A 17,947-nucleotide genomic window follows, 5' to 3' on the forward strand; every position below is an offset into this window, starting at 1 on the left:
TGGGAAGGGGCTACATAAACAGAAAACTATTTATCCTAATGCATGTTAGTGAGGAAGTTTGGGGATTGGTAATGAAGGTCTAGCCATTCCAGTCTGTGTCTCTAGTATGTCATTGCACAAATACCTCTAGTTTCATCCTGAGTCGATATGGTAATAAGGGATCCTCAGCAGTCCACCCTCATTCATAATAAGCTGTCTAGTTCACCTGCTATGTGTGCTGTGTATATTGCTTAAAAATTAGTGCATGGTGCCCAGATAATCCTGTGTTGCTACTGCACGCCTAATGTTGCGTCTGTGCAGATTAGTGCATGATCTCCCTAGGCCAGTCAGAGCCAAGTCATGTGTTCTGTATATGACTTCTAGTAGAAAATGCATCTTGAGCAAATTTTCCTTCACAGAATCTGGGTTTAGACATATGAGTGTGACCAGTGACGTATTATCTAGAAGGAAACAGCTATTCGGTCATATATTCTATGAAAATTAGTCTCAAAAACATTTGTATGGTTTCAATCGTTAGCTATTGGAATTCTCATGTAGAAAGTTAGCATTGTGATAGTTATATTTCACCAAATATGACTGCCAAAAATCTGTATGCATTAAACGTGAGGATAAAGCTAATCTTTTTGATTATGAGCCAGGCATAAGAATATGAAGCCATTAATTGTTTTCACTATGGACTTCCCTTTGGTGCACACTCTAGCATGAAAATTTTCTTGAAAAATGAACATCACTGTTGCTTAGTCTTGCTGAATTTCAAATTTACTTTATGTTCATGGAATTTCTAACTTTGACTTTCATGTGAGCCTCTGGGTTTACCTCTTATCATGGGACGAGCACAGAAACTGCTGCTAGAGGCTCAGTGATTACATCCTCCATTGTGCAGCCCAGACACCATGGTTCAGCCTCACTCAATTATAATGGTGCCTAGTTGAAAATGTGCTTTAAAACATATGTATACGTAGGTCCTATTTTAAAGGACCTATTATATATAAATATATATATATATATATATGCAAACATTTAATGTTTATGTGAAATAATCTGGACATCCATATTTCCATATTTGAAGTACTAATTTTCTATCCTAGTCTTTTTGCTTGGTGGCCAATGAAGTCACTTTGTGACTTGCTTTTTTTGTAAAATTACAAATAGCCTGTGTGGTATCTCTTTAATACTTAGTGTAACTTTGACTATGTTGCTAATATCTTTTTTGTTATAAAAACTTGTTAGAAATGACTACAGAACTAAGGCTTTTAAAAAGCAAAAACTATTTTAAATATTCTTAGTGGGAGCTTTTTTATTCCAATGCCAGAGGATTTTTTTCTGTCATCAGGAAATGTGGCGTGTTCATTTATTGATAAGCATTGCCCAGACAACTTCAAGCCATTCTATTGATGCTGTAAGAGAAATGCAATCATATGAATGAAATGAGAGAGAAGGAGAAAGAATGAGAGGAAGACAAAGACAGGAAGATGGAAGGAGAAGGAAAGACTGAGGTGGAGAGAAAGAGAGGGAAAAATGAAGAAGAAGAGATGAGAGAGAGAGGGAGAGGAAGAAAGATCCCAGAGAAGGAAATAATTAAAGAATCCAAAGACTTGGAGAAACCAGGTTCAGGTGGGGTTTGAAGAATGTGCTTTCTATAGCATGTAGTTCCTTCCCGTTTGAATATGAAGAAATTAAAATGTCGGGATTGGGCGTAGATGATACCAGAGGAAATTGAAGGCATTCTGTTCTAGTCTTTCTCTTGCTCCCAGGATGGGAGAAGTAACTCCTCAAGTGAAACGCAAGTGGAGAAGGTTTGAAATCTCTGTTGTAAACGCAGAGGAATCTCAGGATTCCCAGGCTCTTGGAGTACAGGATGAGGCACCCTCAGGATACATTCAGCGCTTTCCTCGCACTGATGGCAGTCCTGTTTTAAGCACAGAGAACAAAGACAGCAACATCTTCTCTGGCATGACAGAAGGGCTCCAGTAAAAGATGACCAGTGGTAACGGAGGAGAGAGGCTGAAGGCAAAGCCAAGGATGCTGGCCTGTTAGGAAATAACTTCTTTTGCATTAGTAAAAGTGTGCTTGGTATTAGAGATGGAGGATCTCATGAAAGTAGAGGTCAAGATGCAGGGGCTGGAAGGAGAGCAGAAACAGCAAGCTTGACGTGGTTCTCAGCCTGACAACTGCCTTAGAGTCACCCAGAGGTCTGAAAAAGCTGAGGCTTTTTGGGTCCCATCCTTTGTGATTAAGGTTGGGCTGGTAGGTGGTGCACCTTGCTCAAATGGAGCTGTTCCACAGACATGGCCACAGGCCTTGGCTTTGAACCTTTTGTAAGAATCCTCATTTTGTTTTGTAATGTAAGTTAGCCTTTCCCTGAGAGAAGCAACTGGAAAACCATCAGATATTAAAGAGATGAGCAACATCAACATTTCATATTTTGAAAAGTACATTTTGCTCAGATGATTGACAACTACAAAAGAAGAACAACTGGGCAGGGGTGGAGAGACAAGTCAAAAATGTATTAGGCCATTCCAGGAACCAATGTGATCCAGGGACCAGAAAAGGATGTGTGGCTCAACAGAAATGCTTATGATTTTTGCCATAGGGATGATGATGATTATTGGTTCAGAATGATTGGAGGAGATAAGAGGTTTTCAGCAGGGGTCATCCCTTGCCCTTGGGTGCTGACTACCATATACTAAATGCCACAGAGATTATAACTCAAAGTAGCCTTTCTTATGCCACTGTTTCTATGGGTTAGGAGTCTGGACCCTGCTTCCCTGCTCTCCACTGATGGGGCTCATGGGGAGGTAAAGCCTGGTCTAACTTTCATCACAGGCTCAGTCAGGGGGCGCTCTCCCTCTGAGCTCCCCTAGGGTTTCAGCAGAGTTCATCTTCATGTGGACCCTTGATTTCCATTTGTGTAAAAGGGACCAGCCTTTCTTTGGCAGTTTGCAGCTGCAGAGTCAGTCATATATCCAGGGTCACCTCTATTCTGATTCACTGACATCAGTCTACTGAACTGGCACTTGAATTATGTAAGTTACTTACACTCCACTGTGGCCACTGAAACCTAATCATGAGAATGCCGTCCTGCCATGGGCAGCAGGGGATGAATTCCTAAGAACATAGATTCAGGTGCTGGGGTCTGGTGACATTGTGCTGAATGCAGAACACAACACAAGGCTCTCAGGAAACCTCAAAAAGGAGAGGAGCAACTTCCATGAGAGATATGTAGATTTTGGGCAAGCCAGGCAGGGGCCTGAGTAGCTCAGTAGCTGGTGAGAATTCAGCTGTAATAGGAAGTGCCAGAGACAGGAGCAATAATAACCAAACAAAGCTGGAACTTCTGAGGCTCACTCCAGTTCACGTATGACTCTCTACTTTGAACATCACTGTGGTCTTCTCTCTACTTCTCTTCTACCATCAAGTTACAATACTTAGAAGAGAGAATCAATGTCTTTGTTAGTGAAACCTTCCATGGAGCAGGGAGATGAAAGATTCACTTGTATATGGTACCTGTTCAAGATGGAGAATTGTAAGGATTTGAAGGTAGAGAACACAAGGCTCACTGAGGGGAAATGATCACAGTGTTTGCCCTGATCTGCCCCCATCCTTATGCTTTCTTCCACTCAGAAAGAAGTGAACAGAATGACACAAACTGGTTGCAGGTGTAGACATGTTCTGTTTCCTCAAACTTTGCTCTCTTTATAAATGGAAATGTGTTGAAGATACCATAGCAACAGTGACGAGAAATCCAATCTGTGAGGATAAAAGAGAATAAAGCGGAGCATTTGACTAGTCCACCTGACTTCCCTGTATTCACTGAAAACCTTTCTTTTCAGGTTATATTCAAGAAGAATGTGTCATCCCCTGCCCATTTGACTGCAAGCTAAGTGACTGGTCCAGCTGGGGTGCTTGCAGCTCATCTTGTGGTATTGGAGTGAGAATCCGATCTAAATGGCTCAAAGAAAAACCTTACAGTGGAGGTCGACCATGTCCCAAACTGGATCTCAAGAATCAGGTAAAGTGAATAAACAAGCAAAAGAGAAAAAAAAAATATCTCAAGTCTACCTGAATTATTACTTTGGGCTGAAAAGAAACTTAATCTCTTACAGAGAGTCTCAGAAGGCTGAAAGAGAAACAAGGGCAGACCAAAGATAGCAGAGTAAGAAGTGGCTTTGCCTGATATCACATGATGGGAAAACCAACTTGGTACCCTTAGCACTAATTATATTTACAAAATTACATCTAATTAATTTTTAAACAGAAGCATAATTTGATATTGTAAAATGTTAAATACTTACATTGTTTAAACATAAGTAATAAAAAGGAAACCATCAATTTTTAAGGTAATACATTCATGATATAATCTTTAACAATTCAGAAATGATGTACTAGTTTTCTTTTACCTAAGTCTTTATCATAATTTTCTTTGCTGTCAATCTTACCAATTCTTACACAACTCTTCAAATCTATTTTGACGATTTTTCTACACGTTTCCGCAGAAGTCATGCCTGTTTTTACAGGTGACATCCTGATGGATACCTTGCCATATACCTGTCAGGCAAAATTGTCACGCTAAGTAGTCAGAGTTGACAAGAGCATACTCCAACTTTGTCATCCGGCGTCTAAACTTTAGTCTAAGAATTATAATGAAGAACTCAGAGTTCATCCACAGATGCATACTGATTAGCAGATTGGGACTGTTGATTTTAAAAATCAATTTAACAGATGACACATAAGATGAAGGCAGTTGAAAGGTCTTTATCATAAGGGTAGGGAAAAATATCTCGCATGACTATGTATACCATTTTATTAGGAAACTTTCAACAGAATGGCTCCATAGGCTTCTATTGCTAATTCTGTCATTAATCTCCCTCCTCATAACCCTGTTTTGGTTTTGATAACATGTAAGTTTTTAGTGGAAGGGAAATAACATTTGGAAGTTCCTGGTTTGATTAGGATGTATAGTAGTGCTCAGATTTGAACATGATACATTTCTTCAAGACTAGTATCATGAGATCCCCCCCCTCCAAAGTCTTACAAAAGACAGTTTAGTTATCAAAAGTTACTAATCAACCAAGAAATATATAAGTTGTAAAATTAGACAGAGTTAATATGAGTGTCATGTTTCTTTCTTAATTATGAAATAATGGTCATGACACCGTCTCTTAAGATGAAAACCATTTCAGGAAAACGAAGCAAAGGATTATGAAAATAACATTAAGACAGTGAGGAGACCTTGTAGGTATAGAAGCTCAAAAATGAGAAGAGTCAAATAATAAAAACAGGAAGGAACAGCTGCAGCAGAAATAAACCATAGGCGGAGACTGTGCTTGTTTTTCCCAGCTATCCAGAGCCAAATAATTACACAGAAATTATATTAATTACAACACTGCTTGGCCAATTATTCAAACATATTTTTAACTAGTTCTTACATCTTGAATTAACCCATTTATATTTATCTGTTTATTGCCACAAGGCTGGGGCTTACCAGGTAAAATTCTGGGCATCTTTCTTCTTTGGCAGCTACATGGTGTCTCTCTGACTTCACTTTCTCTCCCTCTATATCTCTGTTTGGGCTTTTTGTCCTGCTCTACTCTTCTAAAGCACTGGCTGAAACAGCTTCTTTAATAACCAGTTGTAATAAAGTATATTAATAGCATATAGAGGGGAAGACCACATTAGTAAACCTTACAAACAAAAAAATAATGGAGGTTTACAGTAAGGAGGTGATTTCCAGGTGAATGCTCTCCGTGAAGACGCTTTGACCATCTCTGGGAAATTTTTCAGGTATTTGAAATGAAAAGAAAAAGAAAAAGACCAACTGCTAAGAACTCATATTTATCATCACATCCTCTTCAAATAGCCAATGAAAGCTGAGCCTTTTTAAAACTAGGTTTAACCATTGGTTTTAATATTCTGATTTTATAAATGAAGAAGTTGCATATCAAAGGCGGTGCTTCTTTGAGCACAGATGGCAAGCCTCTCACAGTGTGTAGAGCTACAGAAATACATCTGTGGCATGTAAGGGAAGGAAATCTGCTGTTCATGATCCAGAGAAAATGCACATACTTAAGACACAACACTCATTGCCTTGAGAGGTCACATGAGCTGAAAATTCAATCCAAGCTCAAGAATAATTTAGATGACTCTGGTAAGTGAAAATTAAGCAAAGGATATTTTGCCTGTAAGGGATATTGCTAAGTTGTGAATTCAAAAAGGCAACTGTATCCAAAGTCATTTGGATTTGTGATGATCAGAAGTGAATCTTAGACTTTGATGATCAGAAAGAGAATTTATTATTATAAAGAAATTTCAGGCACCTGGCGCGCATGTGCAAGTGAAAAAGCAACTCCAGTGACCACTTCCTATATTCTTAAACTTTCTTTTTATTGCAAATTCACAAATGATAGTTGTATATATTAACGGAATGAAATAACGTTATGTCCTATGAATAAAATGTAAAGCTATTAAATCAGTATAATAGACATCCCTCACTTCAACCATTTTGTGGTGAGAATATTTGCCATTTTCCCTGCATCTTTGAGATGTGCACTATGGTTTTATTAACTGCCTTGATCATGCTGTGGCAGATTTCAGTTAAAGACTGTAACTCCGCAGGTAGTCTGTGACTACCACCCCTTCCCCCACCTTCCCCTGGCCATTACCCATCGCTCTGCTCTCTGCCGAATCTGATTGCCTTACAGCCCAAACCTATGTGAGAACACACACTTTTGTTTTTTTTGGTCTTGCATATTTTAAAGTTTTGGTTTTGAGACACATTGCTGGAACTCTCTGTGTAGATCAGATTGGCCTTGAACTTGCTGCAACTCCCCTACTTCATCCTTCCAAGTTTGGGGATTATAGGCATGAGCAACCATGAATAGCCAGTGTTTGCTATTCTATACCCAGTTTATTCCACTCAGCACAATATCCTTAAGATTTATCCACAATTTCACCATTGGCCACATTTCTGTCTTTTAAGGACAAGGCAGCATCCATTTTGTGTATGTACCACTCATTCTTTCCTTTCTCATCACTGCTGTTCATTTAGGCTAATTGTGTAACTTGGCAAACATGAACATGGCCGCAACGTATATGGAAGTGCAGACATCACTTTAACATAGCAATTTTAGCTTGTCATAGTAAATACTAGACATAGGATTGCAGAATCGTGTTCTATTTTTCAGTTTTATGAGAAATCTTCAAATATGTTTTTATGACAGTTGTTCTATTTTACAGTCCCACAAAAATGTATAGGAGTTCTATTATATCTGCACACTTCATATCTTAACCTATGTTAATTGATCAGGGTAACTCATAAACTCTCTCACTCATTCATAAGTCTGTGATTGGCCAGGGAAATTCCAATTGGGAAAAATAAGGTGTTTAAAAGAAATTCTCCTAGGAATAATTCCATCTCTAAAGCAAGATCACTGATCCCTGTCAATTCATTTGTGGAAGTTATGTTGTGTTGACATCATATATTTGTCTTGCCTGTAGTGGAATCTTTTATATGCTTGTGTTTGCATGTGCATGCATTTGTACATGTGCATGTGTGTATGTGTACGCATGTATATGTGTGTCTCTGTGTGAATGTGTGTGTGTGTGTGTGTGTGTGTGCGCGCGTGCGTGCCTTTTGCTACATATAGAACTTGTTTGGAAGAATTCATACTTTCACAGTTCATCTGACAAAAATGTAGGCTGTCAGAGATTCTCATTGTTTAGAAAATAATGCCAGCATTACTGTTTATGTCAGAAGTAACCAAATTACAGTGGCAAGGGAGGCACAATTCTTTAGTGCCTTGCCATGAGGAAAATGCATTGTGTGTCACATTGAATCTAGTACACTGTTCATAAGAACACTGAACTACTCGGGTATATTTCTGGGTAAATGTTAGTTGACTGACATAGTCATTCTTCTTCCTTGATTCTCTTTTGGGCATGGAGTGTATTTGAGGACAAGAGCTCTTTGGTATTTTTGCAGAACATTTTATCCTCTGTTGCATGGTCTTGTGAGTTGTCAACTTAGAGTGATCAGAGGTCTAAGTGAAAAGCTGCCTTCCCCGTGGATGAGAGGGTGCCTCCGTCAAAACCGGCAAACACATTAGGATGGTCTTTTATGTACAAATTATTATTTACATTCTAAAAAGCACAAGTCCTTCAAGAAGAAAAAAGAAATAGTCTCCAAATTGGTTCCCAAAGGGTCTTTCAAAAGTGTCCTGGAAAACTTTGACATTTCTATCCCACTGAGGACTAGCCCAGTGGATATAAATGGGAAGGATGGCATAATGTGCACACACTCATAAACTACTCTGACTCCTTCCGTGAAATCAATATTTATAATCTCTCATAAAAGCCTCCCTTTTAAACCAAAACCTATCAACCCTCGAGCTCCTGCTCTGGAAGAGCCTCAGTGACAGCCATCCTTGAGTAGCTTCTGCTAAGTGTGTTTGTGATGCTAAATAGCTCGCGGTGCAGCTGTCCCTGAGCTCTTCTCTTGGCATAAATGCCTTCTACACAGTTTATTGGATTATCAGGTCAGTTGGCTGATGCCCTTGACTCTGCTGTGCATAATAAAATAGACAATATATTTTAATTTTTACAGTCTAAATGTGTTGAACGGATTTCAATGCACTTGCACTGTATATTTTGAAATCTTTTTCATTTGAAATGATGCTATTAGCAGATTAAATATGAGCGCCGTGAAGCCCCACTGGACTTACGTTTCCTTCTAAAAGTTCTTTAGCTGATTGAAGTCATGGGCCCCTTGGAAAAACCACCTTTTGTTTACCCGTCAAAGGCATTGTATTCACAGTCTGAATACAATTCTTGTAAGAGATTCACTACCTATACATTTTCAAGATATGCTCCACCTAAACACATTTTGGAGGACCTTAATGCCTCCAACTTACTTAGAGAATATGAATTAAATATGTGCGTTCTTTAGAAATGATTGCTTTGATGAAGGTGTGTCTCCTCCCCAGTGAAAGGTGACCTAAATTTGCAAATGCGAACAATGCAGTTTACTTTTCAAACCAGGGCAATCACATTTCAAGTATTCTTTCTTTTTAATGATATGTAAATCTATTTTACCATGAACAACCCCCCCACACACAAGACTCGAGGCTGAGCAGAGGGTTCCGTGTGAACTGGGTTAGCCTCAGTCTGTGCGGCCTCATTCCATTAGCTGCATGTCTACAAGTCCACTTCCCTTAACCCATCCTCTTTGCATTATTTCGTTTTTGACCCAGAAAAAAATATGGCTACTTAGCCAACTTGGACATCCTCATGTAGTTCCTGATCTAAACCAAATCGTTCCTGGCTCCTGAACTTGGACTCAGAAGTTTGACAAGAGACCCAGACTGAAGTAGAGGAAGAAGCCTTTTCCCTCAGAGTTAAGGGAAGGGTAGCCCAAAGGGACCTCTGTTTACCCATCCGGTGGACTCTTCCTTTGGGGGAGGGTAATTGGTGGGTGTCTCTTTAATAAGAGCGTGTGTTCAGTGAGAACATCTTGCAGTTCTGAATGAAGGATGGTAGAGGGGTTTCCTCTTTAAGTGTTTGGAAGAACATGGCGGACTTGGAAACTCATGCTACACTCCTTTGATTTTCACACAGTACTGTCCCAGGCCCAGGCCTCCTTCACTCTGCCTGTGGACACTGTAAAACAGCCTCTGCCACCGGCTCTTTTCACTTGGTCACCTTTTTGCCCATCTGCCAGTACAACTGAGTACTTTGAGGGCTTACTGTTTCTATTATTCTAATACGATGCATTGTTATTCTGTAGGCACTTGCTCAGGGTGTTAACTATGCACTTCTGGAGCTGTCCCTGTGGGGCAGCTCCTAAATGGTGCTTTAATGATACTGTAAACTTGGAAAGTGGGGAAATTTTCTGAGGTCAGGTTTTATGGCATCTTCATTGTTCTCTCATGCATCATATTATCCTAACCCCTTAGCTCTAAACCCCATGAAATATCAAACAACAGCAACTTCGGTATGAACGTTGCACATCTGTTTTCGGCTTTCCAAGACCATTTTTCTTAACCTGGTGTGAGGCCGAAGCTCTTGAATACTTTCTCGAAAAATATTGACAGAATCCACTTTTCTGTCTTTCCCAAGTCTGCCGTTTAAGTTATAAATATGAAATGAAAAGCTCCTTCCCCCTTACTCCAAGCTGAACTGCAAGTATGGTTTGTTACACGGAGATAAGCTCAGAATATCACACACAAACTGGTAGGGCTGCGGTGCTTTCTTAACTGAAGAAGAAGAAGAAGAAAGGCTGCGCTGAAGACATATTTGAAAGTAGATTTGAAATGGCATACTGGTTCTCTAGTTTTTCCATTGATATTAATTTCAGGTTTCTTTTCCCCAGAAGGTAAATGCCTGGTCCTGTGCAGGTCCTTGCAGAACAGCATTTGTAGAGAGATGACTTGGTTTTGAGTCAAAGAAAGTTGTTTCTCTGAGAAGCCTGTTCTCTGTCTTCTGAAACCCAGAGTAGATTATTTCATAACTGTTATTGATCCAGAGCACAAAGACAACACCAGGTTTGAGGGATTGCCATAGCAACTGTGTCTCAGGACGCTGCTCTCTGGGCTGCGGGACACTGCAGAGGATCCAGGAATGAGAATTTGATAGAAATGTTTTTGTGTGCGGATTCTTCTGACCAGGAAGTTTGTGAACGCTGCCACCATAGAGATATTTGCTTGCTGAAGCTGGAATTGGTGGTAAATTAAGACCCCAAAAGAGAAAAAAAAAAGACCCCAAAAGAGCAGCTTCATAGCTGACTTAGCTTTCTTTTCCTGCCGAACTCAAACAAGAAATCACTTGCTTTCTTAATTCCACATTCAGAGCAAATCATCAAAATTTTTTCCTCTTAGAGAAGAGGTTCAGTTGTAAGAAAATGTGATCATCATCTGCCCAGTGTCAGCCACTGGGGCCTTTTTAATGCTAAGACATAGTCAGGATTGGGTTCAAGTTGAACTTTCTGAGCCTCATCTTGATAATTTCTCAGATAGGTAGCTGATGAAAATAAATATTCATATTTTGTCTTATTATTTTACACATGCAATATACTTATTTATTTGTATGTATGTATGTGTATATGTGCCTGTGAGTGCATACACACATGAGCGCGCACGCACGCGCGCACACACACACACACACACACACATGCACATGCCATAGCATAAAGTGGAGGACAAAGGTCAGCTAAGAAGGCCTTTCTGTCATCTGCCAGTTGGGTCCCTGGGACTGAACTCAGGTCCTTAGACATGTCAGCTGACACCTTTAATTAAGAAGCCATCTCACCTCCCTGGCACACGCTAAATGTGTGATAGATGTTAGATATGATCATTTTTCTCTGACCTTTAACACATAAACGTCTTCCCCCAGTTTGCCTTTCAGGGCTTGTCTGTGCAAGCTTCACTTCACTTCACTTCACTTCAGCTACAGGAATGTTTGGAGTCAAATATGTTGGTCGTGAGGACTCTGCTCAGATGTTCAGTAAAGATCTCTCTCTGTGTAGGAAGCCATTTCACTTCCCTTCACCACACACTGTTTGGCACTATGCTTTTGTGTTAGTGGAAGAAGGGACAAGGGTTTTCATGCAGTTAAAACTAATTTTGTGAGTTTAGAAGGTTTCGGTTCATTTCAAATGTTATGGAGGATTAAAAGCAGATAAAGAAAGGAACATGATCCTATGAATTTTCTTTTTTTTAAATATTTATTTATTTATTATGGACACACTATTCTGTTTTGCATATATGTCTGTAGGCCAGAAGAGGACACCAGACCTCATTACAGATGGTTGTGAGCCACCATGTGGTTGCTGGGAATCAAACTCTGGTCCTTTGGAAGAGCACGCAATGCTCTTAACCACTGAGCCATCTCTCCAGCCCCAAGCACACCTTGTCCCTCAAGCACTATCCAGGGGTAGAAATAACCCATTGACAAATCAAAATGTCGCTGTAGCTCTTGACAATTGCTCCGTCCGCCAACGATGGTTCACTTTCAGGCTGGAAGCCACACTGTGCCTCCTCCATCTGCCTTTCTTTCAACATGATGTCCGTGAGAGTCATTCATGCCATGTGACAGAAATCCCGGCTCCTTTATACTCCTTTCCTTCCTTCAGCATAGGAGCTTACTTCCATCTTACAGTTTTCATTGTTGTATTAGACATAGCATATTTTATCATTTTCTTCTTAATAGATAATTGGTTTATTTGCAGTTTGGAATTGTTACAGATAATACTGTCGTGGCCATTGCTGTATTATGAATCTTTCAGCACACATACATCTACTTGAAGAACTGGCTTCCTAGCTGTAGAATATCATACAGTCAGCTTTGGGGCTTGCTGCATTTTAGCTTCTAAGCTATTGTTGGTCTTCCTGTGTACAGAGAATACCTAATTTTATATGTTGACAGGTAATAGCTCCCTGTCTGCCATAGTGGTGTATATAGAGGTCTAACTGTCCCGTGGGTGCAACAGCTGTTCATCTCCTCAACCCTCCCAGGCCAGCAAGTCAGTGAGTGACTGCACCAGACCCCTATGTCCCTCCACAGGCAGAGGAAGTGCATGAACATCCCATCCAGGCTCACTTAGTCCTTCTTCCTCCCAAGCCACTGCCCCCTTCCCTCTTTCTCTAATTTCCTTTTCTGTCCTGCATTCTGGTGTGGACAAAGCAGCTCCATGAGCTTTCTGCACCACAAATCTGATTCTATTTAAATATATCTCAAGGGCTTTTATTACCTCTATATAAAGTGTGGACTGTGTGGTATGTTCTCCCAGACTTCTTGCGATCTGGCCCCAACTCTGTTTACCAGGATGAAGTGGGATGCTCAGATAGCAAGGCTGTCATGCTGGGGGGAGGGGGTTCTGGATGGTAGACTTCTGTCTTTTCTCTCCCTATCAGCCCTCAGCTAGACTTTCTCAGAAGGTGTGAGATTCACTTTCTTAGGCTGATCAGATAGATCAGGCAGATGATTCAAACACAGTATCTTCTTACAGAAATTCTTTTTCCGTTGACTTTTCCACGACCAGACATTGCTTAATGGCATTAGGTGTTTGGGTCTATTATATTGTCCTTTCTCTGGGAAAGACCCATCAAATTTATTACATTTGTATTAAAATTCTGCTCCACTGTCATTTAAATATAGATTGTCTAAGACAGAATAGAGTTGTTGTCTTATTATCACAAAAGAAATTTCTTCTGCTTAGTTGACAAGGAGGAGACATGGTGTTTATTATTAATGCTCAAAACAGGTACAAAGCTCATTATAATGTATACTTCCAAAGGATTTCTCCAAATAGCACGCATTTGCCAAAGCCTAACTTTTACCCTGAGACAGAGCAATCTTGTCATTCTTAGAATGGAGGCAAATTAATTTGGACAATAGCATTAGGAAACAGTATGGATTGACCTGGATCACTGATGCTTCATCGTATACAAATGAGAGACCAGCAGGGCAAGATGGCGTGAGCCTGTGTGGAAACAGTGATGCAAGAGTCAAGTTGCTGTCACTTTTCTCTGCTTTTGATGGAAGAATATAATCAATTCTTCTGGACTTACAGTTTTCTCATTTTTAATATATGTGTATGTATATAAAATATATATGCTGCTATATTTGTAATGTTCCCTCATTGTCCATCTATTTCACACTTTGACCCACCCATCTCTTGTCTCTCTTTCCATGAAAATTTTTCTTGCTTTTTCTTTTCCTTCTATGTTATGTCATTACCACCACTATCACCACCACCACCAATACCACCAACACCAACACCACCATCACCATCCCCATCACCATCATCACCACCACCACCACCATCACCTCCACCACCCTCACCACAACCACCACCACCACTATTACCACCATCACCACCACCACCACAACCATCACCACCATCACCATTAGTTCAAGCTGGCAGTCAGGTTCTCTGAGGCAAGATTCTCCCAGAAGCAATGCCAGAGACAGCATTCCAGAGCAAGAATTTTCTTTATCAAATGCTTAGGGATCATCATGAAGGAAATGAACACAAGTATGGCAGAGAGGAGAAGAAGTCAGTAAGAGGTGTGTCATTGAACCAGGTAGCAGCATGTTACCAACCCTGCAGGAGTATTGTGGAGGCTGAACTACCCAGCCTAAAATTCAACACACCTGATGGGCCTGGGGGCTTGTAAAATTCTGATTACCTACTTTTTTTTTTGATTTTTCGAGACAGGGTTTCTCCATAGCTTTTTTGGTTCCTGTCCTGGAACTAGCTCTTGTAGACCAGGTTGGCCTCAAACTTACAGAGATCCACCTGCCTCTGCCTCCCGAGTGCTGGGATTAATGGCATGCACCACCACCGCCCGGCCTCTGATTACCTACTTGAGGGAGAGTCAAGGCAGAACATTCCAGGCTGAACAGAAGCAGTCTTCCTTTGGCCAGGATAGAGCCTTTAAGCACAGGAATGCAATTCCTGGCTGTTGGAATGTTGAGCAGAGCACAGCAAAAAATTGCTGATCGAATTTTCATTGTGTGACAAGAACAGAAACACTGAGGTGACTCAGCTCATTTCTTAATTGGGAATAATTGTCTGTGCTTTATCAAAGTTACAAGTATGCTTCTTGTCTACTGAGAATGTGCTTCACTGTGGCTGACTTGAGCTAGGGTCATAGACATTGGCAGCTTAATCATGTGTGGTCATCCTAATGCTGGGTCTTTGTCCTTGGTGAATACTGGATATGGGAAAGGGAAAGGAATAAATGTGGATGCAGAGACCAAATTATACCTAGTTCTTGGGGCAGAAAGGGCATTCAAAGTACTCAGAACCACCTGCTTTTTGTCCTCCCTCTCATTCACGGGCTTTGGCATATGGTGAATCTTTTTCTATCTTTGCTACCCAAGCATATCTTTGTTCACTTAAAAACAGGTGTAAGTGTGAGGTGGGGTTGCTTGTGAGCCCCTCAGTGTTCCTCCTATGTGAAAAAAGAAATTGTCTGGATAAAGCTGTTTCCAGAAGGACCCACTCTGGGAACAATAAACAGCTCAAGTGGCAAAGAAAACTCTAAACATCAGTTGCTGACCCCTCTATCATGGCTTCACATGAGACTTTTCTTGAGTGTCATCCCACCCCACTCCCAGACCAATTAAATCAGAATCTCTGGTGATAGGATGCGGTCGTCGATACTGTTTTAATCTCCAGTGAATCTAACGTGCAGCTAGAGCTAAGATTCCCTGTCTACGGCAACCCATCATCTTGTAAATGAGGCTCATGGAAGCGGCTTGACATCTAATTACCAGCAAGAATAGGGGTCCTGACTTCCAGCTTGTTGCCCTCTCCATTCTGAACATCCCTTCCATCCAAATGAACCCAGACGTTCATTGAACACCAAATGCAACACCACACTCACGGTGGTCTCTCGCAAGCAAGCAAGCAAGATGTACCCTGACTTCATCATGTGGTACTTTAGTCTGACCTTGATTCTGCTTGAGACACCAACACTCAATGGCTTGTACCACAAACACGTCTTTTGGAGAAGTGCTTTACTGAACCGAATAGTGTTTCCTAACAGTTGCCTGATCCTCAGATAGGGAAGGGGCATAACCTGGCTAGTAATATAGCACTCTATATACAGAAAGGTAAATATGCCGTATCTAATGACCTCGTGGTGTTGGTTACAAAATGGAGATGGAAAATTAAGTAATTTTTTTATTGAAGTGTTAACCTTAGAAAAAATAACTAAAAAAGTGATCAGCACATTTTCCATTGTATCTTTAACAAATATTACGTGTACATGCTTATGCTGTGCCATTAGAGATGTAAGAAACAGACAGGTAGAAGTGTTGTGTAGGTGAAGAAAACAATGAAGTGTGTCATGTATGCATTCAGTCAGCGCCGACACATACTGAGGAAAATCATCTTCCAAAGAGAACGCACTTGCTGTGGCCACAGCTCAAAAGGTTCCTGTGTGTGGTTGGTAGTGTCTCTTGTTCCCTCATGTATGGTGAGGGATTGCGTGGCAAGTGGGTGGTAGAGCAAAATCACATACATCATAGGTGAGAAATAAAAACGAGAAAGAGGAAGTGATGACACGCCATATACCCCTTAAAGGGCACCACCATGATGCCCTTTGCCCTGCCTTCCACTAGGCCCCATCTCTTTAAGGTCATGACACTTCCCAGACGTCCTAAGACAGGGACCTCATGACTTTTTGTGGATGTTTAAGATAACAGAATACAGAAATGTGAATGAGCACTCTTGGTAGTAGTAACTGTCTGACGTATGCTAGTAGTTTTCAAATGGAGAATCCTAATAATTAAAAGGTGTGGGAGGAATCTCACAGAGCATTTGAGCCATTATGTAAACATTATTCAGTCACCCAGTGACCAGCCACAGGAGCAGCAGGCACAGGGAGAAACAGCAGAGAAGTCCACCATACACTCTTGATTTTCTTCTCTTTCATATGCCTAATCCATGCATTTAATTTATTAAATTAACATTGTTTACCTATTAAGATGAAAAATTAGGCAATTTTTTATTAAAATATCAATGTTCACTGGGCAGCGGTGATGTACTCCTTTAATCCCATCACTGCAGAGGCAGAGGCAGGAGGATCTCTGTGAGTTCGAGGCCAGCCTGGTCTACAAGAGCTAGTTCCAGGCTCTGTAGGCTCAATAGCTACAGTGAAACCCTGTCTCAAAACACTGTATATACGTTCTTCTGGTAGCATGCTTCCTTGCCCAGGGCTCTTCCATGACACTGTTTGGGAGTGGTGAGGAAACAGCCTTGATGCCATTCTGTGATCTGTTTAGTGTAATAGCCTGCAAGTGTCCCACGGCTGTGATCACTAACTGACATCCAAAACAGACAAGCTACAGTGTCAGGCACCACACTTCCTCTCCTGTTCTCCTACCCTCAATGAGAAAGGCATCCCAGTAAAAATTGTTCACTTAAGTACGTTCATGTACTTAGGTCTCCATACACAACTGTTCTACAAAGTTAAAGAGCTCCTGGGGCCTGGCGTTAAGACCGTGGGAGGGTAGGCTCGGAAGCGCAGACAAGACATCCAGCACTTAAAGCAGGATGTAGTGTGTGCCCTCTCAATGGATTAGTGAAGCCTTTCATTTTACATCTGTCTGCCCATACTCACACTCCAATCCTGAAGCTGCCATGACTTGTCTTCTATTGCTGCGTTAATCTGCTCTGGGCTGAGCACTCACAAACACATCAGTGAGTTTTACTGTTTTTTTTTTAAACCTTTGCCAAAACTTAGGTATCTGCAGCTTTGCAGGTTTGTCTCTGGGCCTGTTATTATGTTTCACTGATCTATATGTTAACTTTTGTGTCGAAGTCATATTGCATGCGTCGCTATGGCTCTGAAGTACAGTTTGAACTCAGGTACTGTGACGCCTCTGGCTATGTTCTTTCTGATTTATAATTGCTTTCTCCAGTTGTGTGAAGAATGCTGCTGGAATTTTGATGGAGATTACATTGAATCTGTGGGCTGTTTTTGGCCATACAGCCTTTCACAGTCATAAATCTTCTAATCCGGGAGCATGGAAAACACTGTATTCAGGGAGCAAACAGGGCTCAGAGGAATAATATGTGTATTCTAGCTCATGTGTCCCTCTTAGACTCCAGCTGTTAATATATATATCCAGGTAAGAATAAATGTGGGTAAAGTCCAGGAGAGTAGAAAGGGGGCATTAAAACTGAGGTGGGGCTTAAGGGTTGGAGGGGAGACAACGGAATGAAGTAGAAGTACTTGGGGGAGAAGGGGAGACAGTTGGTCAAGGCAAACACAGAAATTAAAGGGGTGGGAGAATCAATGAGAATATGAAAATCTCATGGAAACCTGGTCCTTTAAAAACTAATTAAAATAAAGAAGCCTGCTCCTTTAAAAATTAACTAAAATCATAAATATTTTAAAAACTCATATTATCTCTTTTTTTTTCTTTTTTTTTTTTCTTA

The 17,947-nt window shown here is 40.8% G+C and overlaps 1 protein-coding gene across 2 annotated transcripts in view; it reads left to right on the forward strand.

The window, feature by feature from the left end:
- The window catches only part of Thsd7b (thrombospondin type 1 domain containing 7B), an 877,985-nt gene that overhangs the window by 676,085 nt on the left and 183,953 nt on the right, over positions 1-17,947 (forward strand). For both annotated transcript variants that reach the window (XM_026779900.1, XM_005348232.3), the window contains exon 15: positions 3,834-4,012. In XM_026779900.1, coding sequence (XP_026635701.1) covers positions 3,834-4,012 — 179 coding nt within the window. The remainder of the gene's footprint in view (positions 1-3,833; positions 4,013-17,947) is intronic.

Source organism: Microtus ochrogaster, chromosome 6 (genome assembly GCF_000317375.1).
Source record: "Microtus ochrogaster isolate Prairie Vole_2 chromosome 6, MicOch1.0, whole genome shotgun sequence".
Taxonomy (NCBI): Eukaryota; Metazoa; Chordata; class Mammalia; order Rodentia; family Cricetidae; genus Microtus; species Microtus ochrogaster.